Here is a 24730-nt window from a genome sequence, read left to right on the forward strand (position 1 = left end):
GTGTGTGAAGTGTAGGGAGTAAAAAAGCAATCTGCCACTCACACTCACACTTCTCTCTGTCGCCTTCACAGCCCGTCTTTCTCCAGCACTGCCACAACCTTGCAGCAATCAAATTAGCTACACTCTCTTACCCAGAATATTTGCCAAAGGAATGAGCAGCCTGACTATAATTGCTACCAACTAATAATGTTAACCTTTGTCTGGTATATGGGCCCTACTATATTATCTGTGCCACGCGGTGATCGACGACCGGGCTCGATGTGCCGACAGGCTGCAGTCTCACACACCACCACTCTTCATAACAAGGCTCCCAGTACAAGAACACTTCCACACATTTGTTCTCAGTCGCTGCATTTCTCGGACATCAATGTTCAAAACTTAAACTGATGCTATGCAGGTATGAAAACTTGCATAGACTGTAAGGAAAGTTTAAGGAAAAATTAGAGTTGCATACATATAGCATTAACAAGATCAGCATCACAAAACTGGTGCAAAGGCTTTCACTGCTACAGCACTACAAAAAGAGATTTTGAAGGCTATTAAATATAAGGCATTAATTATTTAAATTGTAAACTAACATAAATTATAACTTTAGCTATTTTATTCTAACATCGTTTACCTGATGTTGGTGCAGTGTTATTCTCCACACCCATGTGCCGTGTTCAGCAGAGAACAGTAAGGCTGACATGTTTATAGTCAAAGTTCTTAGTCTTTGATGTCTTAGTCAAAGTTCAGATGTGTCTTTAAGTTGGAGCAAAGATTAAAGTGAGTATCGGTTTTAACTAGTTTAATCACAGTGGTAATGCTCAGTCAAACTAGCAAGCTGAGCTTGTTAACCCTGAGGCATTTATTGCCAGTGAATGGCAGGTGTTGGAAGTGGTTGTCATGGAAACGGTTTACATGCTAAAGTAGAATTAAAGTAAAATTTTATACTTTAATCGCAAACCAACTCTTTATTTTTGTTTTCTTTCTAACATCGGTGGACAAACCAGATGAGCAAACTTATCTTAATTAGTTAGAATTTGAAAAATGTTTATTTAAAAAAAAACTTTTTGGGGAATTTACCTACTTTAGTGAACTTTTTTTAGTTAATAAAGTTTGATCATTACTACCCAAAAATACTCATCATAATCTACCCAATGAAAACATTGTTACAATAGTTTAACTGGTTTAAGTGTGCTGGATATTTTTCCTTTTTCTTCTGACTGTAGCCTATAGGCAAGCATTTTGGTATTTCATGGAATACAGGTTTTTATGATCATATTTGAGTCTATGTGTATTGACCATATTCCAAATGATGAGAATTATGTGACTAAATTAAAAACCAAGGAGTTCCAGTAAACTGGATGCTTTTTGTGAGGAATTAAATCTGTGAGCTTTTTTAGAACTAGTTTATTGATTAAAATTTTGTATAATTACGTCTTTTAAAATGATGGTGTTAGCTATTTGATCAATTCAACTGCTTACAGTAGTTTTTTAGAGACATCAGCATGATAGGAAGTGTACTAAACAGGTTGTGCTTAAATTGAAACAGTTAACCGAACCTGCTCTACTGTAATCTAGAAAACTGACTTTCAGCTCAACAAATTCGACGTCAGTAATCTCACTACCGAGTGCAGCCCTCAGATTAGCTCTCAAACAAACAAACACACAAGGAAACATTGTGTCCGGCTTCAATCTGACCACTGATTGCTGCAGCTGCTGAAGCTCTCAGCCTTAACAGTTGACAAGCCAGAGAATGTCAACAAGCACAGTACTAAGCTTCCCACACCGAGCTATAACTGTGAGTTCATTACTGTGCTTTGTGGAATTGGTAAGGTAAGGTAAGGTAAGGTAAGGTAAGGTAAGGTAAGGTAAGGTAAGGTAAGGTAAGGTAGGTTTATTTATATAGCGCTTTTCAGTAACGAGACACTCAAAGTGTTGTACATACAGTTACAATACAATCACAAACAAAATAAACACAGATACAAACACAGAAAAACACATCAAATGATACTACAATCCTTCTAAGAAATCTAAAAATCTATGAATCCTTCTGAGGAATCTAATAGTCTCATCAACTAGGGAAGCTGGTATACCCTGTGGTACCACTGTGATATGACTGACTGAATTAAAGCTGCACAATAGCTATCTTGCAGTGTGTTTGTCATAGCAGGGCTCCACTTAACCGTAGCGGATGTCATGTGCCGTATCTTAACCCTGCTCCAACGGTGATTTCAAATCATACTGAATCGGCTGAATGACATTTTTCCAGCATTTTTGCACTAGTTACATGATCCACCATTTTTTGCCAACAGGTGCAGGGGGCAATCCTTCACTACATTATTTAGGAGGGGCAAAGTCGTCCTTAGCTCCTGTTAACACAAACCCAGTGACCCAGTAAATCATTTAAACAGCACTAATAAAGGATGGAGGAAGAAGGTGCAGAGAGTACAGATATGACTGATATGTGGAAACATTTAGATACTTTTTATGAAGAAAAGGGATTCAAATTCTAACAGGTAATTGCACTTTAGGAGGCTCTGTCATGAAACAGATGCTAAAAGAAAGTACACTGATTAGGCTTTTCCTGGCTGATCCTGATTTCTGGTTTTCTTTGAGGTGTAACCAGCCAGTTTTGGATTTCACAGGTTTCAATTTCTTTCTGTTTTTTAGAACTTTACCACATAGAAGTTAAGAGAAAAAAACAGCTTTGATGGAGCTAGTAGTTTTAAATCCAACAAAAAATGTAGAAATTAGAAGAATATCCCTATTTAGGCACCAAAACATTAGTACGTCATTAACTATTATTACACAGAAAAATAAATTATGTTTAAAGACAAAACATGGCAGGAGTTCTGAGTTTTAATGCATTCAATGACTGGGAAAGAAAATTGGATTTTTGAGTGTTTGACCTGATGAGAGATCAGAACAGATCCAAATATGGCTGACATATTTGTGCTTTTTATAATAATTCTTGTGTTTTTCCTCAAAACTTTGATATTTTACAGCTTTATGCAGATCACATTATATGAAGGTCAGAGATGATCAAAAGCCTTTCATTTTCAAGTAATTTTCTTCCCTTACTAAAAAGATCGTCTTTTCCATTCAAACTGCATCCAAGAAATATTCTAAAAAGATCATATTAGTGGGTTAAGGAGATGATGGGTCAACAAATAAGTAGAGCAAAGCAGCAAATACACACACTCTGCATCCTCAGCCGCGAAGGTACTGCTCCCTAAACTAAAGATTAGGAGAGCTAGATCAGTGCCCGGAGTAGGTGATAATCTTACCAAAACATCAGGGAATGTCAGTGTAACCGGATTAAATAGAGCTAATAAAATACATAATGAATGTGGAATCGTAGAGAAGAGCAGAGGGATGAAAGACGGCTAAGGATTAGGGTGGCAAAATCCCTAAAAAATCCAAAAGAACTAAAAGACAGAGCAGGAAGAGGTCGAGAACCCCTGTGCTCTTTTTTTCTCGGTTAGACAAAGACTGACACACATCTCTGGCGTTAATTGCCCTTGCAGTAATGCTTTTATTTAATCACTTCTGTGTTATAAACTAAATCTGCTTTACAGAGTTTCATACTGCATCCATCAACAAGTATTGGCTAAATGAAGCGTGTTTTATCCACGCCGTCCCCCACGTGTGCCTAAAGGCCACTTTACCCCTAAAAATAATTTTCACTGACACATTTCCACCAATGCAGCAATGCGCGCTCCCAAAAGCCGACTTCCAGGGCAGAGGGGGAGGGGGAGGGGAGAGAGGAGTGGGGGGGGGTCCCTGTTTGGACACTGAGCGCGAGCGCACCGCCCTCTCACAAACTCTGTACGGGGGCGCGCGTGAGCGGGCACGGGACGCCCTTTGGGCGAACCCAATTGGCTGAAGCGTAGCTCCATCTGAACATGTGACGTGCACTGCTTAGCTACAATAAATAAACTGCTATGAGGGGAAAATGAGTTAAAATGGCACGAATCGGTGCAACTTTCATTAGGACAACACGACGGAATTAAATATGTCATAAACAATGCGTTAGCTGGTAAAACAGCTGGAAGCGGGTCCGAGGTGACACCGAAAACTTACAGCTGAATAATTTTTGGACAGGTCCGGTGGGAGGCAAAAAGGAAAAAGAGCTTTAGAGACAGCCATTAGGTTTCCAATTACACATTACTGTGCCGGTTCTCTGCTTTATAGGCACCAACTAAGACAAGCCAGAGGAAAACGCCGTTACCGGCAGCCTCAGGCCACCTACACCAAAGCCACACACACGCATCCACACTATTCCAAGCGGGCTTACCTACACAGTGAATGAGTTTGTGCCTCCAAGAGTCAAGTTCCTGCCGAAAGCCGCGCCTCTCTATCGTGCATTGCTGCCTTTTGCACAGACTCGCCATTTTCTATCGGCCCCTCCCGTGGGCGCGCACATACTGCTGGGTGCTTCTCTGCGCGCACGTCACCGGTGTTTTATTATTCTAGGGCTGGGTAGAGAGAGATTTGAGGAGGACGGGTCTGCAGCATCCCCCTTTCTATGCCGCTGTTCGTCCCACCCACCTAAAATGCCCCCTCCCCTCAGCGTCTCAGCATCTCTGCGCGAGGATCCTTTGCTATTGGCTGGTTTAATAGGATATTTGTTTTAATGTGCAGCTTCAGCTACGCCACATGGGCGCCCGTGCGCCAAATTTTCGTCGTGGCTTAAACCTGTTGTGTGTGTGTCAAAGGGCGAGGGTGTGCCATGCCGGGGATTTAAAATACGCATAAAGTAAGTGCACTGTTTAAATCAACAGATGGGTTGGAATACCTCTTAATGGGAGTGAAAAATGGGTGTTTGAAACTGTCCAAAGAGGTTTTATTTTAGGCAAAAAAAAAAAAAAACAGCTCATTACACATAAATATCTGCCAAAATATCCACTAGATGTTAGAAATATTTTAACCTCACGCCCATCCAAAAGAGAATAACTTGACAATTTAAGATAGAAGAAGAAACATTTAAGACAAAAAAGTGAAAACATTATTGAGGAAAAAATTCATAAAAACACTAAAGTGTAAGAAAAGAATGCTAAGCTTAACCTCTAAGTAATTTTATGATGGTCTTAGGCCACTACTGCTTATTACACTGATCTTACAAATGGGCCCAAATGCTATTTTACAGCCTGGTGTTAACATAAACAACAACAATAATAATAATAATAGAGGGAGAATAAAAAAGAAGATGAATGATGATAATTATAATAACAATACGTTGTATACTTTCAAAAACAGAACTTACAAGTTGCTTCACAAGCCAAAATTTCAAAACATAAAAATGTTTAAAGACTAAGAAATTATCTCAATGTAAGAAAAACATAATAATAATCTCATCCTCAGCAATCTGAATCAGCTAAATTACTGCCCTTACCAATCATCACTCTTGGGTTAAGAAAACCTGGGTTAACAGACTGGTATGAAAATGTTTACAATAAAATTACATAATAATATTAATAATAAAGCATATTCATATTGGACCTTTCGCAAACAGCTTACAAGATGCTTCACAAGATATGATTTAATAACAGAAATATTTCACTAAACAAAATTTAAAACTGTCTTATTTGAATAAAAATGTAGCAGATTAAAAGAAATTAATGAAATAGAATTTAACAATTATATTTCAACTAAATGTTATCTTTCCATTTCAAACTAAGTGTATTTGTTTGTAGCATCTTTAGTATATTTAGTTGTGTAGCATATTTCTTATTACTAACTTTGGCAATTATAATGTTTGTAATATTTCTTTTTTAAACTCACATCAGCATTTAAAAGTGCAGAAGTATGAAATAAAATTTAAAATTTGAATCCCAAGTGTTTTAATTTCAGTTACCTAGGAAGTCCAATCTCAGATCTGGGAAAGCAGACAGACCCAACTGAACCGTGGTACTGCTCACAGAATCAGTGGGAACCACTCCTTCCCCTCCTCAGTCACCAGGCTGACTACTATGAGTATTACAAAAGAACGATGTACTTCTCTGCTGTTAATGCAACTCAGCACTAAAAGAACATATTTATAAATAGAGTTTGTAAAATAAAATTTGTATAACTGATTTGGTAGGACACAAACAACCTGAAATACAAATAAATAGGTTATTGTTTCATTTTGGAAGTTTTAAACGACCTGCAGCCGAACTGGACATTTAGACAAAGGGCGCATATAAAAGAAAAACTTTCCAATTTTAATTTCCTACATTGAAAGGCATCAAATTAAATGTGATAATTAATAATTATTGTATCTTGACATAGGTTTTGGGTTCTTTTTGTCCCACTTTCTTACTGCTTTTTTGTAAAAACTTGCCATTTAATCCCAATTTTCAAGTGAAAATAGAACTGAATATGCTGGGTTATACCCAGAACCCAAACCCACTCTATTAAAATATCCCAACATTGGATCTGTCCACATTTAACCTGAGTTTGTGTCATGAAAATAACTCAATTTGGTGTAAACATAAATACAACATATGTAGGTTTTGAAGGTCTTTAGAGAGCTTGTGACTTTACCCACCAAGACGAAATTCTTGTGCAATACTTTGGTAATGAAAAACCTTTTACAGGCCATCAAATCATCAGAACTAATAAATGGGTTGTTTCTGCATCTTCCTCTATATTTTAAAAGACCAAGACTCAACCTAAATACTGAACTTTTTGTTGCTCCAGGAATTTTCCAGGTCAGAAATGTAACTTCAGGGGGTATTAAAGTTTACTTTTCCATATTGAAACCGGAAAATTCTGACAGCCAAGTACATATAGAGTGATCAATAATACCTACGTGACAACTAAGGTTTTAAGTTTTTTTTTTTTCCAAACCAAGTTTTGAAAATTTTACAAAATGGTCATTTTAACCTTTTCTGAGTACAAAATGGAATCAAATATGTTGAGTTAAAACTATAGCCCACTAGGTTAAAATAACAGAGTTAGATTGGTCCAAATTTGTTGCTACACTGGTTTATCAAACCCAAATGTTAAAATAACCCAAACAGAGCTTTTTCTGAGCTGAGCATTTTTACAGTGCAAAAAATAAAAAATAAAATAAATAATGGATCGTAGGACTGCATAATGTGTGCTTGCCTCTCTGATGTTTTCTGTATTTGTTCTCAATAATAAACACTGTGGCATTGAGGCTACTGTCCTTCCACAATCATATCGGCATTCTATAACTGCATTCACCCTTTTCAGATACCAGAACATATAGTCTACTTCAGCTGAGGACACTGACATCATGTGAAATTTTTCCACCAACCCTGTTTATAACTTGTAGCACGAGGAAGGCGTTTGCAGCACACTGAGTCTCTTTGTGATTTTACTTTGCATAATTGCTTTTTGCTTAATTAATCACTTGTTTGTTTGCCCCTCTGTTACTTTTATGCACAAAAGTGGACAGCATGCTAAAAACAGAAAGACTTAGCACAATGGAACTAACAGAAAGCATGAGTCTGTGAAATAGGAATTAGGCTGTGACCCAGTGTGAGGGGATTTAAGGGGTTTCCCTGGAGTAAAGAAATGAGGCCATCTGTGTTTTGTTTCATTTGGGTCACCTTGATAGTTTCACTAAATTAAAGCATTCCTGATGCTCAATCCATACTGCTTCGTTTAGCAAAACCTCACCACCTTAGTGCAGCAGTTTTGGCGCATTTGGTAAGCCATAAATCAAGTTCCATAAAACTAGCAAGAAATGAGACCGAATCATTAAAGGGAATCTTGCTTCCGTTTTATAACCTAACAGAGATGGTGGGAGGCACATAAAGAAAGGCAAGGGCAAACGTATCACGGAGAAGCACTTTGGCTAATTAAGTCATTGAACCCGCTGCCCTCAGCAAAGATGTCTACTGCGGAGGGCTTCGTAGCCTGGGAGAGGAACCAATAAACATTTAGCTTGAGTTCAGGTGGCGGAGAAACAGCCAATCAGAATAGGGATTTTTGGAACACTGATGAGGCAATTCTTAAAAAGAAAATATCAAAGGTGGGGAGAAAAAAGCTTAGTCGCTGAGTGGAGCAGATGAAGTGCCGCGTTGTTTTCAGAGATGTAGAGGGAAGGAACTGAGTTTCTCTTTAATAAAACAGGTAAAGCGTTTCTTTTCTTTCTGCAAGCCTGCTCGCGCTGCTTATGTGTGTGTGTGTTTTGGATGGTGCCATCGTCATGCCGGCAGGATGAGAGGGATTAGGGCGCCGTTACTGTGGCAACATTAGATGGAGGGATACACAGCACTCCTCCCCTCTGTTGTGACACCGGGCCTGATGGTATTTCAGTTATTAATCGGCATTAAAAGCGAACCATGAACGCTTTCTTCGCCTTTGAGCTGGGCCTAACGTTTGTTGGCCGCCTAATTTTAAAACAACAGAAACGACAATAAACATAATAAACGTATATTGTATTTAGATTAAAACTTCCTCCTTACATAGGTAACGAAGGTAATTAGACTGGTAGCCCTATGGTAGCAAATGGCCCTAAATACGGAAAATACTAACAGTTGAATGAGACTACACAGAAATGCAGTTAAAACCCAAATACCCAGTTAATACACAGCGTTTTTTAGCAGATTGTGGTGATTCTTCGGGGTGTAAATTATAGATATTGTATATATATATATATATATATATATATATATAGTATATATATATATATATATATATATATATATATATATATAGTATATATATATATATATATATATATATATATATATATATATATATATATATATAGTATATATATATATATATATATACTATATATATATATATATATATATATATATATAGTATATATATATATATATATATACTATATATATATATATATATATAGTATATAGTATATATATATGTATGTATTGTCTTTGTGTGTCTGTGTAGTAAACCAGATATTTATATATTTATTTATATATATATTATGTATAAAAAAAACAACATTTTTTACTGTCTTACTTTCTTCAGAATGCAGAAGTTCGCATATACTAAGATTGCTATGTCTTTAAACAATTAGAGAAAGAACAGATGTTGATGTCATGACTTTGTATGCTTTTGATTGGTTAATTTGCAACATTTCAACATTTGGGTTAAATAAAGGGACATTTCTGGATTTATTTTAAGGTAATGTCTTAAACATACTGCCTCCTAGTCTGACATTATGGGAAAATTAAAATAATTTAGAGTAATTTAGGATTACTAAATTACTATTTTATTCTCGTAAATAGAAAGTCATTATCTGCAGCCAAAGGAGTCCTGTACTGACGCAGGCTAAAAGGCCACTCAGAGGAAGAAACAGCCGGTAGTTTGACTTATTTCAGTATATTACAGTGCTGTTTAACCCTTCAATATTAATAACATCTTTAATCTTTAAGGTCAATTTGACCCCAGCAATTTAAACCTGGTAAAATGATCAAAATTAAAATTATTTACCAAATTTATGTGTCAGTTACTTCATGTTTGTTTGATGGCGACAGAAATGGCTCAAATATTTGGAGATGTGGTTGCTGGAAACATTGCCCTTCTAGGGTCAGCAGTCCAAAGACTTTGCCTTTTAACTTGTACACTCTTCTTTCTAACTATCCCCATACACATGCCTACCTTCTACACATTTTTCATCTCAAGTATATCAATTTCAACTGATGGTGTCATGAACAGCTCAAATGCTGATTTTATGTCTTGGACATGGCTGACAGCGTATTTTAATGACATTAGCAGCTCTAAGTCTACCCTGTTGTGGAAGTGGGGAGACGACAGACCACAATAACTTGACATTTCTGGAACGAAAAGTGTTTGCTGGTAGTCGAGAGAGTACAGAACGGTCAACACTGATCCATTCTAATCAGAGGAGGATGCCTCATTATCAGGGTCCTCCTCAATGGTATCCTCTGTCTCAGACACGTTCTCCTCTATGTCACCTTCATGGTCAAAAAGTTTGACAACATTTCATTTACAGAAAGTCTTTTCTAACAAGTCATTTTCAGTTGAGAATGGAGCAGAAAGTGAGCGCACAGAGAACCAAAAGAGATGGCTCAGAAGGCTGCTGTGCTGGTTTTATTTGTTTGCTCCACCCCTAAGTTGTGTGAAGTATCAATATCTTCACAGGAACGGTATTTTCCTGCCCACGCAGCATGGTAAAAAAATCAAACTTCTGGCAGTGTTTCCCCTTCTCCATGTCATGTGAACTATCAGGGGTTCTCGCACTGCTATCGTTATGGTTATGTAGGGGTACATGAGAGTCAGGGCCCTCATATTTTTTAAAGATTAGAAAATGTCATGTTATAGTGACCTCAATATCATCGAAAACATATGTGTGTAGAATATTAATTATATTTAGTTTTTATATGTTTTATACAGCTAAAACAGCCTGGGGTCAAATTGACCCCATAGAACACCGATGTGTACAACATGTGTACGGAACATTTAAAATATATTGTCACGTTAACCCTTATGTTAACCCTTATGTTTACCCATAATGTCCCCAGTAAATTAGGAAAAGTCACTAAATATGCAGCCAAGTAAATGATGTCAAATATTTATTTAGAGACATGAAACACTGAATGGGGTCAAACGTTCCCCAAATGTAACAGAAGGGATGATGTTATTATGTAATGCAATCCTAATTTCACTTCATTTGTACATGTTCTGTTTAGAATATCATACATCATTGTATGCCTGTTTCAATCCATGTTTGGAAAATTGTGACGCAAAATTATGTGAGAATTGATTTGAACGTTCCAGGCAGTTATACTCTGAGAATGGTTGCTCTGAAGGCACTCAGCCATAAGCACTAGCAATAACCCTTAATGTGTTGACAGAACATCCAGCTTTGTGTGTGTAACTATGAGAAAGTCAAAGCTCGACGTAAAAAGCTCCTAATGATTTTTATCGTTTGTTGACATGCGTGCCAGAGGGACCCATGACCCTGACACGAGGATCCTTCACCTATTCCAGTGGAGACGAGTACCATGGAGAGTGGAAAGAAGGCAAGGCCCACCTACTCCATCGCCTACCCATCCTCCATCACTGGCTTCATATCAATGAACAATTAAAATGTTGTTAGTATCTGACTAAGACAATAGTGCCTAATATGAGTCCTAGCTTATGTAAATACCATGTAATGATAGAATAATGCCCTGAACTTTAATAGTTGTAGTCTGCTGTAGCATATGTGGTGCATAAAGACCTGTGTAAATGAAAATCAGTTCGCTTAAGAGATCTAAACATTTATGTTTTCAATGTGCTTAATTAACCGAACTTTTTAATTGTGTTTTCTTGAGGTTTTAAAGATACTAGGCTCTACCCCTGTCCCAGTGTCTACACTGCATCTGGCCCATGGAACTTTATTTTAAGTTATAAAGACAAATATTCCACTGCAAAATAGAAACACCACTCAGAAAGCCAAAATTGCATCAGTTGCCATAATTTCAGTGAAGAAAAGTTATGTTAGTATGTCCATATAATTCACGTGAAACTAAGTATTCAGCCTGCAACATATTGCCTTTTTAATGGAGGAATACTATTGCTCTGTTTTTATGCTTCAGATACCAAACCTACATACCAAACTTAAAATGTAACTATGTTACTACTTACTAAAGTGCTTTGAACTTTTGTTTTGTCAGATTACATGAAGAACGTTTGTTGAGAGAAAGTTTGTAGATTATCAGTTAGATAGAACCGTTTCTTTGTACCTCTGGGCCTTGGGTGATTGTCCTGCTGGAAGGTGAACCTCCACCCTGGTTTCAAATGTTTTGCAGCCTTTAACAGGTCTTCTTCCTGTGCCTGCTGAAGAAAAGTATCCCCACAGCATGATGCTGCCACCTCCATATTTCATCTTGGGGATGATATGTTCAGGATAATGTGTATTGTTGGTTTTTTTCCCTACATAGTATTTTGTTTGCAGCCCAGAAAATTCAGTTTTGTCCTTATCACCATAACACCTTCCACATGTTTGCTGTGACCTTTACATGAAATGTAGCTAACAACACAATGTCATAATGTTGCCTTTACTGACTACCGAGTGTGGACACAATTAACTGAGCAGTTAATGGTTTATTTGGAATATGTACAAAACAAGGTAAAATACAGACTGGAGCTACTGGAGGGATCTGGATTGGCACTGAGGAAGAGAGGAGAGAGGTTATTGTTGTTCGGGGGAACTTAGGGAGAGTAGTGCAGGATAGCTTGGTGTTGATGGTGAATGAAGTCTACTACAAAGAGGCTCAGTTTGGCAGGAGGAGTAGCACAGAGATTCACAGTTCTCTCTTTGTGATCCAGTGCTTCAGCTGAGCACGCAGTGTTGGAGGGTGGACAGGCAGGTGAGCAAAGGTGTTTCCACGAGGTGATCTCAAAGCTGCAGGGCTGCAGGCTGGACATGAAGGGGACTCACGATCGGAGCGGTAGGGGATATTTTCCAGAACTCACTGGAGCATGGATACAGAGAACAGTAGCTTGGAATCCAGGACATTGTTACAGAGTGATCAGATCTGCATAGCAGGACAAGAAACTTGATTAGAGCAGGCTTAGAAAATGCAGAGAACTGCAGAACACAGTCAGGTTACCACACTGGCACAGACAACGGGCTGACGCCTTCCTCCAGGTTCCTGCTCCTTAAGAATCCCCGCAAACTCTATGTTTTTTGCATGAAGAGTGACCTTTTGACACTCTTCCATTAAAAATGCATTTGTAGAGCCCATGTCTAATAACTGTCCTGTTGGCATATTCTCCCACCTGAGTTGTGGAACTCTGCAGCTCCTCCATATTTATGTATTTATATCTTGGTTGTTTCAAAATTACAGATCAAATATGCAAATATGTAATAAAAAGAGGGTGGATTCTGTTTTCTAATCAGGCAGTTGTTTGCACTAGAATTAAAGATCAGAGTAAAGCAGGTTAAATACAAATGCAGTTAAGTTGTAAAAGATAAAAAAAGAAAACATTTTTGGTTTTCCTTTCACTTCAAAATGATGCATTACTTTGTGTTTGATAGTCACATAACTCCAAATAAAATCTAAGGATGTTTGTGGTTATAACATGACAAAATGATGAAAGGTTTAGGAAGCATGAATACCTTTGCAAGGCACTGTGTATTAAAACCAGACATTGCACTGCGTTCTGGGCCAGTAGACATACTTAGCTTTGTGATGCCAGTCATTCCCGTTTCAATGTAAAGCCCAGTAACTTTAGTGTGAAGGCAGCTCTACGGAGTAAGCTGTAGGGTTGAAATGGGACTCAGAGAAACATCATGGAAATATGAACAATTCCATAGGATTTACTTTCTTTAGGCTCGAATGTAGGTCAAGTTTGACCAAGGCAGGAAGAGGTAACGGAATGTTTTTGATAATATTTTACAATATTTAATGATAAACACTTGAAATGCTGATTTGATCCACCTTGAGTGGATTTTAGTTTTGATCAGTGCTGTAAAACAATACAAGAGATGCATAATACTGGGTTCATAACATAAGATGACGTTTGAGGAATCTTTTTGAGAAAGCAAACATTCCCATTATTTTGTATTCATAATCAGATGAAAGGTTTTATAAATCACAAACTGTGTTCTGACAATGTGCAATTAGTGTAGAATAATTCAGTCCAGGTTAGCATTTTTTATGCTTGACGAGTTCTGAAGCTGCCTCCTGTCTTGCCATGCTTGCATATTGAAATAGAAAAGAATGAAACAGAAATGTCCTTTGTTGTCCCTCAGTGGAAAATGTTGGTGCACCAGCAGCTATGTGACAGGCAGCATGGAAGCAAGCAGATTCAGACCAAGGTAAAATATAACAACAAAGAACAAGAGACTTTAAAGTAAGGGTAAATTTACAACAAAATCATGTTACATTGCATTATTTCTATGAACAGAAACAGACCCAAAACACCCCATACACACAAAAACCCACACACATACACATGCACCGCATGCACAAACAAAAACCGTGCTTATAATTATTTCCCAGTCACCACACTCTTTCTCAGGACCAATAATTCCATCCTCATAGACATGAATTCATTCCTCCCATTATATTAAATTAGTCTCTTTGGTTTCCAAAATTCACTCACCCATATTATGGTAACAATTTACAAATGTAGAAAAACAATATCTAGATAAGTGAGTATGCAATTATGTATTGAGACTGTAAAAGAATCTTTCCATCATGTTGCAAACAGTTGCATTCAATTATCAATTATTTTTTGATATTTGATATCATAGCTATGATAGGTCGTTTGAAAGTAAGAAAAGGTAGAGACACTGATTCATTCAAAGAAAATAACTCATAAATGCTGACATGTGAAAAGAAATGTAATTAAAATCTTGCCACAGATAGACATTGGCAGCACATACAATGAAAAGTACGAGAGGCCCCCAGACAACATAAAAAAACATATAACATAGAATCTCTGGGGTGTATAGAATTATCAATTTTGCATATGATCAGTCTAAGTGTTTTGCATTTTCAACTAGAAATCAGAGCAGGCTTAATAAACACTGTGAAATAACCCTTTAGTATAGCATAAATAGAAAGCCTTGATGCCAGATCAATGAATTTTAATGTTCTTTGTTTATTGTTGAATAAAGTAAAAAGAAAAACAACTAATTATTTCATTTGTTTCTCTTGATTGAAATACACTGAAAACCTACTGAACCTTGATTTCAAAACCGAGGTAAATACCTAACCATGATTCTTGGGTAACGTTCTTCCTCCAGCATGCGTACATATATTTACGGAATTATGCAGACATGAGAATAAACGCTTACAATTCATTAATTTTCAAATGCTTTTTGCAGATAATCTTATACCATTTGGTTTGTATGCTCTTTCTTGAATCATACAAGTATAGCAAGCAGATTACTATACCACTATGATACCAGAATTTCATGTACTTAAGCTGATTAATTAGTCGGGCTGTCTGTTCAGGTAGAGCCTTGCAGTCAGCTGCTTACCAGGCAGAGGTCACCAGTGTTACTGATGAATGGTACGCTTTTGGTTTCCACACCATGGCTGGGTGTTTTCATACAGCCGACTTTGTTGGGAGGGAATAGTGTTGCACAGTTCTTCCAGCCAGCTGACTGACAGTCCACAGCAACAGAGAGGTATGATGCAAATTGTTGTGGTTTTGAAAAAGTGACTTTCTAAAACTGTGGTTTATTTTGATAGCAGTAACTGATCCATGGCTAATTTAGATTAGTTATATTAGTTTTATTTTAAGTCCCACCTGCCCCACCACTGCAGACCTTTTTTTATTTAAAGTACTACAGTACTGTTGTTCTGAATTGATATGTAGAGGATATCTATATAATAAATGCACAACAGAAGATACCAGTAAACAAGATAAAACATAGTTGACTGTGGCAGCTTTTAATTAAAGCTGACTTTCATGTTAGACTGGAGAGTTAGGATAAAAATGTGTTTACTGTAACTGAGACCCTATAGGAAAAGCTACTTTTAAATAAATCTCCACTTGCTCACAAACAGATTGTGTTTTACAGCAACCAGCAGCAACAGCCAGTGTAAAAAAAGAAAAGGTGACAAACTGAAGTCAGAAACTAATCTACACGCGCATGCATGCAGAGACCATCTGGTGCCACAGAGTCTTTGGAGACAACACATCATGCTATCTGAACTCATATTTGCGCTTTGACTAAAACACAGAAAACCTCTGAGGTAAGGTTAAACAAAGAACAAAAATTTGGCACCTGAGCAGCCTGAACACTGGAGGGAGAAACATATGTTCTCTGCACCATTTCCTAAAGCTGCCAAACCTGTTTGCCAGAGATATATCGAAATGCTTCATTACTGCTTCATTACTTACTGTTTTTATCTCAACTACATTGTGATTTGATTTGTTGCACATAGTTCACAAATAGCTACCAGTGTGGAACAGCCAGGATTTCTTGCTCAACATGTAACTTATCGTTAATTTGTTGAACTTTAAATTCCAACAAATGTAACGCACAGATTCAAGCATCCAACAAACAGGAAGGTCTTGTTACTAAACCACTGCATCAGTAAAGGGTTATTGTTAGCCCTGCTTCTTAGGATTTGTTTTTCCATCTCCCATGCTCACATTTTAATTAAAAATGTGTGAATCATATGTTTTTATTTTTTATGTTCAATCATTTGCATATAAATGAATGTTAGCAATAATTAACCAACTAAATAGCCTACTCTAAATGCTGTCAGTTCAACATTTAACAGTTAACTTGTTGATTTGCCGGTGCTTTACATAAGTCGCTGATTGTGTATAGATGTGTGAAAGCATTGCGTAGGCTGGTAGACGTCTACTGACTATCAGTTACTGCATGAATGTGAGTGAATGTGGCCTGTAGGTAAAATGGCTAATAAAACTAGAAAAGAACTATATCGTCTATTCATGTCTATTAAACTTTTTCACGTTTTGATACGCTGCACCTCAAACTTTGATGGGATTTTATGAGATACACCAACAAAAGGTGGTGCAAAGCTATAAGATGTATAGAGAATAACACTGCCATGGTCTCTGAGTCTTTGAGTTTTTGATGCTCACTTGGGTTTTTCATGTGGATTAATTTAGGTTGTTTTTTCTTTTGTATCATTAAGGCTGTTCTATATTCAGCTATTTTCTTTGTGTTGAGTTTTTAGTTCTTTCTTGTGTTCTGCTTTTTTTTGTACTGGTATATGTTCTTTATTCTGGTATTAATCTTTAGTTTTTGGTTCATTTTCTTCCTTTTGTGTATAGTTATGCTCCCTCTTTATTTATTAGTCAACTTCCCTTTGTTTTCCTGCTCAGGTTCTTCCACTGCTTTCTCCTGAATAACCACATTTGGTTCTCATGTCATTCATCCATTTTCCCAGCAGCTATAAGTCTGTCAGTTTCCTCACCACTTTGCCAGTTTCTCTGTGCCCTAGTTGATTCGCTCTCCTCAGTTAGTTCATTCCTTACCAGTTCGTCTGTCTTTTCTTTTTAAAAATTCCATCACCGTGAACATGAAGTTGCCATTTTCCTGTCTGTGTCCAATTTCACCACTATAAACAAACACATAATTGTTTAAATTTCAAAATAAAAGTTTTAAAACAATCCTGAAAGTGTGGTGCACATGTATTCACACCTGTAACTCAGATAACCCCAAATAAAATCCAGCTCAACCAATTGTTGTCCACCTGTGCATGATGTAATCTCAACATTAATCAATCTGTTCTGTGACGGGCTCACAGGTATGATGGAGATTTTTACATTTCATTTGCTTTTTATTTGAATTAAAGCACCAAATTAGAACAAATGTTAAAAAAAAAAGCATACATTTATATCCAGAAATACAGTCAATTTAATCCAGTTATTTAGACAGCTTCAGAGTCAGTTAAATGCTTTTCAATTTGATCCTAGTCATGAAAGATATGCAGTCAAGTTCAGTTTATTACTCAAATTGCTAAAAAGGTAAAAAACGCAGGGCTCTGCAACCTGCAGCTCCAGAGCTGCAAGAAATAACTTTGGTTGAAAATGATAAAGAACCAATTAATATTTTTAAATATACATATCATAACAAATACTGACTGTTTTTTCATGGAAAAATGTTATTGAATTTCCACAGAAGAATGAAACTAAAAAGTAACAGGACATGTTTTCAGGTTTCATAGTTTAATAATTTCCCACAAATATCAACATCCCATACAAGAAAATGTATCCATCCTCTTTTTGCAAAAGCAAATTGCATCGAGTAATTGATATTGCAGCATACACTCCTCCTGGATGAGCATGTATATAGCGACAGTGGACAGTCCCTTGCATCGTGTCATTGAGTTTGCAGCAATCCCTCATACTGAGAAAGCATGTAGCGACAGTGGAGAGGGAAAACTCCCTTTTAACAGGAATAAACCTCCAGCAGAACCAGGCTCAGTGTGAGCGGCCATCTGCCACAACCGACTGGGGGTTTGAGAGAACAGAGCAGAGAAGGAAAAAGAACACAGAAGCACTGATCCAGGAATCCTTTCCATGTGGAAGAAACGTAACATGTTAAAGGCAGTAGTAGCTCCTTCAGTGGCTTCATGTAAGAAAAAAACAGCTACGTAGATAAGCCTTGAGCCAGTTTTCAAGTCTATAGGATAAAAGAGAGCAGCCAGTGTCTGAGAGAGCCATGGTTAAACACAGAAAGACAGAAACTGGTGAATCAGGTATAGGAAGAGAACATAAGGTAATAGGTAGCTGTAGATCCATTGATGGCCCGGCTAAATAAAACACCAGGCCAGATGTAGCTTCTATGAAGAGAAAAATAAAACAGAGAGAACATAAAGTTAGAAGCAGAAATAATAGATAATAGATAATGCTATATTGTAGAGTAGCAGGAGAAAGTAGCTGAGTGAGGAAAAGTGGTCTGTATGTCCTCCAGCAGCCTAAGCCTATAGCTGAATAACTACAGAGGGATAGCTCAGAATAACCTAAGCCACTCTAACTGTAAGCTTTATAAAAAAGCGTTAAGCCTAGTCTTAAAGGTAGACAGGGTTTCTGCCTGCTGAACACAGCAGACAGAACAGAGGTAATGTTGAGCAGAGGTTAAAGGCAGGGTTAAGTTCTAAAACAATATCCCAAATGTTGAACATCTCACAGAGCTCTCGTTAATCTATCATCTGAACATGGAACGATTATGGCACAACTTCAGACTTATAAAGACATGGCTGACCACCTGCACTGACAAACTGTGGGGGCCAGTAATCTGATATGCTGCCAAGTTGTCCATGCCAAGTCTGGTGGTACTGCAGAAATCCACAGCTTGGGGATGGAGAATCTGTTGACAGAACAACTATTTGTTGTACACACCACAAATCTGCCAGTTTATTTATGAAATTTATGGAACTGTGGGTTGAAAAAATTTATTGTTGAAATAAAGGAAGTAATAAGAAGGAGTGTTTGCATGTATCCACCCAGCTAAGATATGGAATGAAGGTGCTCTGGTCCGACTATTTTTATTAAAAACTAGCAAAATACCCTTGCACAATAATCACCCTTCCTTCCTGGACAATATTGCGGTGGCAGCATCATAAGGTGGGGATGCTTTATTCACCAGGGATAAGGAAGCCCGTTTGACTTGTACAGATACAGGGCAACCCTGAGAGACAAACTTGTTAGAGGGGGTAAAGGACTTGAAACTGACGCAGAGGTTCACCATCAGGAAGGAGAACGTCTCTAAACATACAGCCAGAACAACAATTGAATGGTTTATATCAAAGCACATTCATGTTATAGAAAGTCGAGACTGAAAACCAATTAAGAATTTGTTGAAAGACTTGAAAATTGATGTTCAGTAATGGTCTTCATCCAACCCCATTTTTTCTGTTTTTCTTTTAAAATAATTAAAGGCCATATGTCCTTTTACCTCCAGTTCACAAGTATGCAATAGTTTAGTGGTCTACCTACATAAAGTCCAATTAAAATAAATGGAAGTTTGCGATTAAAACATGAGAAGATGTAAAAAAAAAAAAGATCAAAGGGCACTGTTGTGACTATGAATCTGAATATATTATTTCAAATAATATTTCGGTCTGTTAAGGATTGTCCTGTGAATATCAGTCCAGTAAGGCGGTGGTATTAGGACAAAATCGAAAAGGGTGAGCCAAGCTCTGACATTATTGAACAGCAAAACTCTGCACACATATGGAATGAATTCACACAATTTCTTAAAATATAAGAATTTATTAACAAAAATAAGTCAACTCAAAGTCAAACATATTTCAATCACTCTTTACTCTTTACTATGCTAAAACAACCCAACTAACTACGAAGCAGAATCAAAGAATAGGGAAGACTAATGGGCTATGTACAATCTAAACAAGTTGATCAAAGACGGTTGAAAACCATGCCCGAAAAAGGGATGCAACATTACCATGTAATGTTTATGTTTGAGAACCAAGGATTATCTTGAAGAATCTGGAAATGAAGTTAAGTTTGTCTTGGAACTAACTTAGGCGATAATCAGCAAACCTTTAGACAACCATTCAATTCAATTAAATTCAAAAATACTTTATTAATCCCAAAGGGAAATTAGATGTTGTTGTAGCTCATATTATGTAGGTTTCTTCAAAGAGCCACTGTAGATGCTGATGGCTGTGGGCAGGAAGGATCTCCTGTACTGGTCTGTCTTACAGCAGATCTGAAGAAGCCTCTGACTGAAGACACTCTGTTGTTGTAGGACAGTCTCATGAAGAGGATGCTCAGGGTTCTCCATAATGTTCTTCATTTTATGAAGAATCCTTCTTTGCACAATGATCTCCAGAGGTTCCAGAGGAGTCCCCAGAACAGAGGCAGCCTTCTTTATCAGCTTGTTGAGCTTTTTTAAGTCCCTGGCTCTGATGCTGCTTCCCCAGCAGATGATGGCAGAAGAGATCACAATCTCCACAACAGACTTATAGAAGCTATGCAGCATCTTGCTGCAAACACCAAAGGACCTAAGCTTCCTCAAGAAGTACAGTCTGCTCTGTCCCTTCTTGTAGATGGAAATAGTTTTTGACTTATTCCTGTTTCTCTTAAAATCTACAATCATCTCCTTTGTTTTATTCACATTCAAGATGAGATGATTGTTTCCACACCATGCCACAAAGAGGTCCACCACCTTCCTGTACTCAGCTTCTTGTCCATCTCTGATCCACCCCACGACTGCAGAATCATCCGAGTATTTCTAGTATTTCTGCAGATGACAGGAGTCTGTCTTGTACTGGAAGCCTGAGGTGTACAGAGTGAAAAGGAATGGTGAGAGTACAGTCCCCTGTGGTGCTCCTGTGCTGCTGACTACCTGGTTAGACTCACAACCCTTCAGTCTCACAAACTGTGGTCTGTTTGTCAGGTAGTCTTTGATCCAGGAGATTGTTGAGGCCTCCACCTGAGTCTTCTGGAGTTTCTGACAAAGCAAATCAGGTTGAATTGTGTTGAATGCACTGGAGAAATCAAAGAACATGATCCTCACAGTGCTTCTGGCTTTGTCCAGATGACAGTGGGTTTGTTGAAGCAGGTGTATGATGGCATCTTCCAACTCCAACTCCACAGCGATAAGCAAACTGAAGGGGGTCATTGTTTGCTTACTCAGGTGGGCCATCAGGAGTCTCTCTAGGACCTTCATGATGTGGGATGTCAGGGCAACAGGTCGTTGAGGACTGATGGGTGAGTTTTCTTTGGTACAGGAACAAGACAGGAGGTCTTCCACAACACCGGAACCTTCTTCTGGGCACAATTCACAATGCAAGATCAGATAAAATATTATTTTAATAAAATAATGTTTTAAAGAATGATCACTGAATAACACCAACCTTCTGGATGACAAATTCTCAACGGTGTCTCATTAGCTGCCTTTACTTATTAAAATAATATTCAAAGAAATATTATTAAGGATGTGGTAAAATATTCCAAGAAATATTTTGGAAAAGAGCCAAATCTTTCTGGAGAAATGGGGCTTAATTGTGTTACTTAGTTATCAAGTGTAGCAAAATAATGTTTAGGGACTATTATTTACTGGATTGAAAACTAACAACCTTTCTGGGTAAATATTCTTTAGCAGCAAGCACGTGTTCTTAGCTGTTAGCAGTTAAAGCTAACAAAAGAAGCTTATAGCTTAGCACCAGAATCAAACACACGCCTTTAAAATACCGTTAATAAAAGGGTTAAAATGCATAAGCGCGGACAGCGCGTTATGATCAATCTTCTGTGTTTAAAATCACCCTTTAAATGTTAGGACTAGAGCAACGGACGAACCCTGAATGCAGACTAGCAGGCAGCATGACAGTAGGTGAAAAAAGATTTAATAACAAGGTTAGCTTCAGCTAACCTCCGGAGCTGTTGGGGGTGGGCCTGCTGGGAACTCTCTGTAATCTCTGTCGACCTCAGAGAGAAAAGTCAAGCCATGCTTGTACCTTAATCATTACCCCCTTTCATGAATGAATACACAGACAGTAATTCATCCATACTTAACTTTGTGCATATGATCGGTGATTGTATGACTTTCTGTACCCATCATGTCTTGTTTAGGGCCCCTGGAGAAGGTTTGGAACCTCAGTGAGACATTAAGGACATGGTGTTGTCATTTATCTCTCAAAAGAGTGGCAAAAAGACAGCTGATTGAATTCAGGTTGTACGAGTGATGAACAGGAAATCAAACTAAATGATGGCGCGGTATCAGGGCCAAAATAAAGACTATTGCGAGCCCGGCAGTGGCTACTTCCTTGTTGCTGGAGTCCATTGCCATAGACTGTACAAACAGGTCAAGTAGAAGTTCACTGCTTTCTGTTTACTAAGTAAAAAAAATAAATAAATAAAAATAAATAAACTGACTGTAATCCAGGATCAGACTTGATCATTTAAGTGAACATGTATGCTTTTGAGAATAAAGTGATATTTTAAAATACTTTGGCACGCTACGGTTAACATAGACCATTCAATAATCATGATTTGTAGTCTGTGTAATTGCAATAATTATACTAACCTATTTAGTTTGCACTATAGACGTTTGCTACGCTTTGTTATTAATTGCATAGCAAAAACAAATGTTAACAAATAATTGCATTGTACCACCTTGACACCTCCAGCATGACAAAGACAGATAACATGGTCCCCTTTAGATATTTACACATAAAAAAGTCTGAATATTCAGTAAATTGTTAATGGCAAATATGTCCAGACTGTAATGGAGATAAACTACATATCATTTCAGTCATGGGTGCAACTCCCAAAAAAAAATCAGTTTCTATTAACAACTTGACTGTAACATTTCCTTGTAGCAATTTCCTTGTAGCAATTTTATTTCCTTTTTGTGTTATGCATGAGTTTGTGAGACTTTCATTTCCTTTAGATATTAACATTATCTACACAATCAAATATGGGTTAAAGTAGATGTAAAATAGATGCAGAAGGCAGCAGTCTGCTTGTTGATGTAGGCAGAGCATCAATCATTCAAACCTGCTTCTAAATGTTCCCTCTGTTGGACCATTTGTTGGCTGAATATTGTACCATTTGCACGTTGCTGGACGCCACCAGGCCTCCTGGCATTGTTGGCCATTTTGTATTCAGGACAGTCCGCTCCGACAAATTCCGTCGGACACTACAACTGATATGGCGGGGCGTCCCAAGTCTGAAGTGACAAGACGCTATATAGGGGGGGCCTCCATTTTGAACACTCGCTTTTCAGCTGGAGACCGGGTTCGGTTCCCAACATCTGAAGCATCACCTGGAGAAGAGTCCCGAGTGGATCTAATTTATTCTCTCTCGTTGGCCAACGAACAATTCATAACTGAGGTTTCTGGACTAGGAAGCCAGAAATTTCACTTTGCCGATCGAAGACGTGAGTTTAACACGTAACTGAAAACACGGAGTTTCGAGGAGACGAACCGCCACCGTGTTTCATCCGAAGTCGACTTTGATGGTCAGATCATATTTTTCCTTTTCGCCAAGGAGGCCAGAGGACGAAGATTGACCGCTTTTCCTGAAGTTAATTGTGGATGCACAGTTAACTTCCAACTCCCCCCCGTTCCTCGCTCGACCCCGCTCAGAAGAAAGCCGACAACAAGTAATACCCATCCTTTATTCCTTTATTTTATTTATTTCTTAGAAAGCCTAGGCAGGGTAGGAGGTTTTAGTGCGATGAGATTCGCTAGTTAAAATCTAATGTGTTCCGAACGATATGTGCATGTAACCTTGTTATTGAAACTTTGATGTGACGTGTTGATGTCTGGAAGCAGCTGCGCTCCCAGCTCTGTGCGTGTTTTGTGGGGTATTTACCACCTGTGAGCCAGCGCAGGTGCGCTGTGAGACTGGACTGCTAAAATAACCTCATGGTGAAATTCCCCATTTTTCTTTGTCTTCAACCTCACTGCTTGCTAGCTTGCCACCAAAAGTTTTATAACTCTTTGTCTGCTCAGGAGTTGGGGGAGGTTTTATGACTGAGTATAACTGAGTTACAGTTGGAGCTGCGCCCCACCCGCCACTCACCACCACACCCCTTCGTCATATTCTCATTTTTGCCATAACTGCTGGTTGATTCAATACATACCCACTGCTGTTTTGCTTTATTTTGCTTAGTTAAATATTTTACCCTTTTTATGTAGAACTTTGCATGTTGAGTAGGTGAAGATTATTAAATCGGAAGAACGGATTGTATCAGTCGGTGATTTAATAAATATTCACATAGATGATAACAGAAGGCGTTCTGTGTTTATTTTGTGCAAGAGTGATTCGTCAGTCAAGATAAGGTTAAAGTTCCCCACGTTTTGGCAGAAACGGTCTATGGTAATAGTTATTAATTATTACGGAGTATTTAACGGTTGTAATTGTCAAAGGTGTTGAGCCACAATTACAACACCAGAAACATCTCTGGTCTTGATTCATAAATGAGGATTTTGGTTAAGAAATTGATTTTGTCAAATTATGATTTTTAATTATAATTATTGATCAAGATTAATCAATCAATAATCATAACTCCCAACACCTCAAACATTTATTCAGTGAAACATGTTGCAGGCATTCATATTGTTCCACTTATCTGAGAGCCTTCAGCAACCTAAAACACTTCTTACCTTGCTTTTTACGTTAACCATCTCTTTTTCTGTCTCTCATCATGCATTGTTGTTTGCTGCTGTGATTCATAACGAAACCTTACACAACATCCCAACTACATTTATTGTTGCCTAACTTTAAGTACTCTTAAACGTTACACCACTAGCTTTCCAATACTTTCAAAAACTTTAAAAGCTCCATTCAATTAAAGATTGAAGCAGACACTTTAGTGGCCATGTTTGTTGTG

The 24730-nt window shown here is 37.8% G+C and overlaps 2 protein-coding genes across 2 annotated transcripts in view; one reads left to right on the plus strand and one right to left on the minus strand.

The window, feature by feature from the left end:
• Nucleotides 1-4424, minus strand: part of lcor (ligand dependent nuclear receptor corepressor) — a 122937-nt gene extending 118513 nt beyond the window's left edge. The window contains exon 1 of the mRNA XM_047364806.1: nt 4283-4424. Coding sequence (XP_047220762.1) covers nt 4283-4379 — 97 coding nt within the window. The 5' untranslated portion in view covers nt 4380-4424. The remainder of the gene's footprint in view (nt 1-4282) is intronic.
• Nucleotides 4425-7883: 3459 nt separating this feature from the next.
• Nucleotides 7884-24730, plus strand: part of LOC124869121 (MORN repeat-containing protein 4-like) — a 61817-nt gene continuing 44970 nt past the window's right edge. The window contains exons 1-2 of the mRNA XM_047366866.1: nt 7884-8073; nt 10890-10964. Coding sequence (XP_047222822.1) covers nt 10898-10964 — 67 coding nt within the window. The 5' untranslated portion in view covers nt 7884-8073; nt 10890-10897. The remainder of the gene's footprint in view (nt 8074-10889; nt 10965-24730) is intronic.

Source organism: Girardinichthys multiradiatus, chromosome 5 (assembly GCF_021462225.1).
Source record: "Girardinichthys multiradiatus isolate DD_20200921_A chromosome 5, DD_fGirMul_XY1, whole genome shotgun sequence".
NCBI classification, from domain to species: domain Eukaryota; kingdom Metazoa; phylum Chordata; class Actinopteri; order Cyprinodontiformes; family Goodeidae; genus Girardinichthys; species Girardinichthys multiradiatus.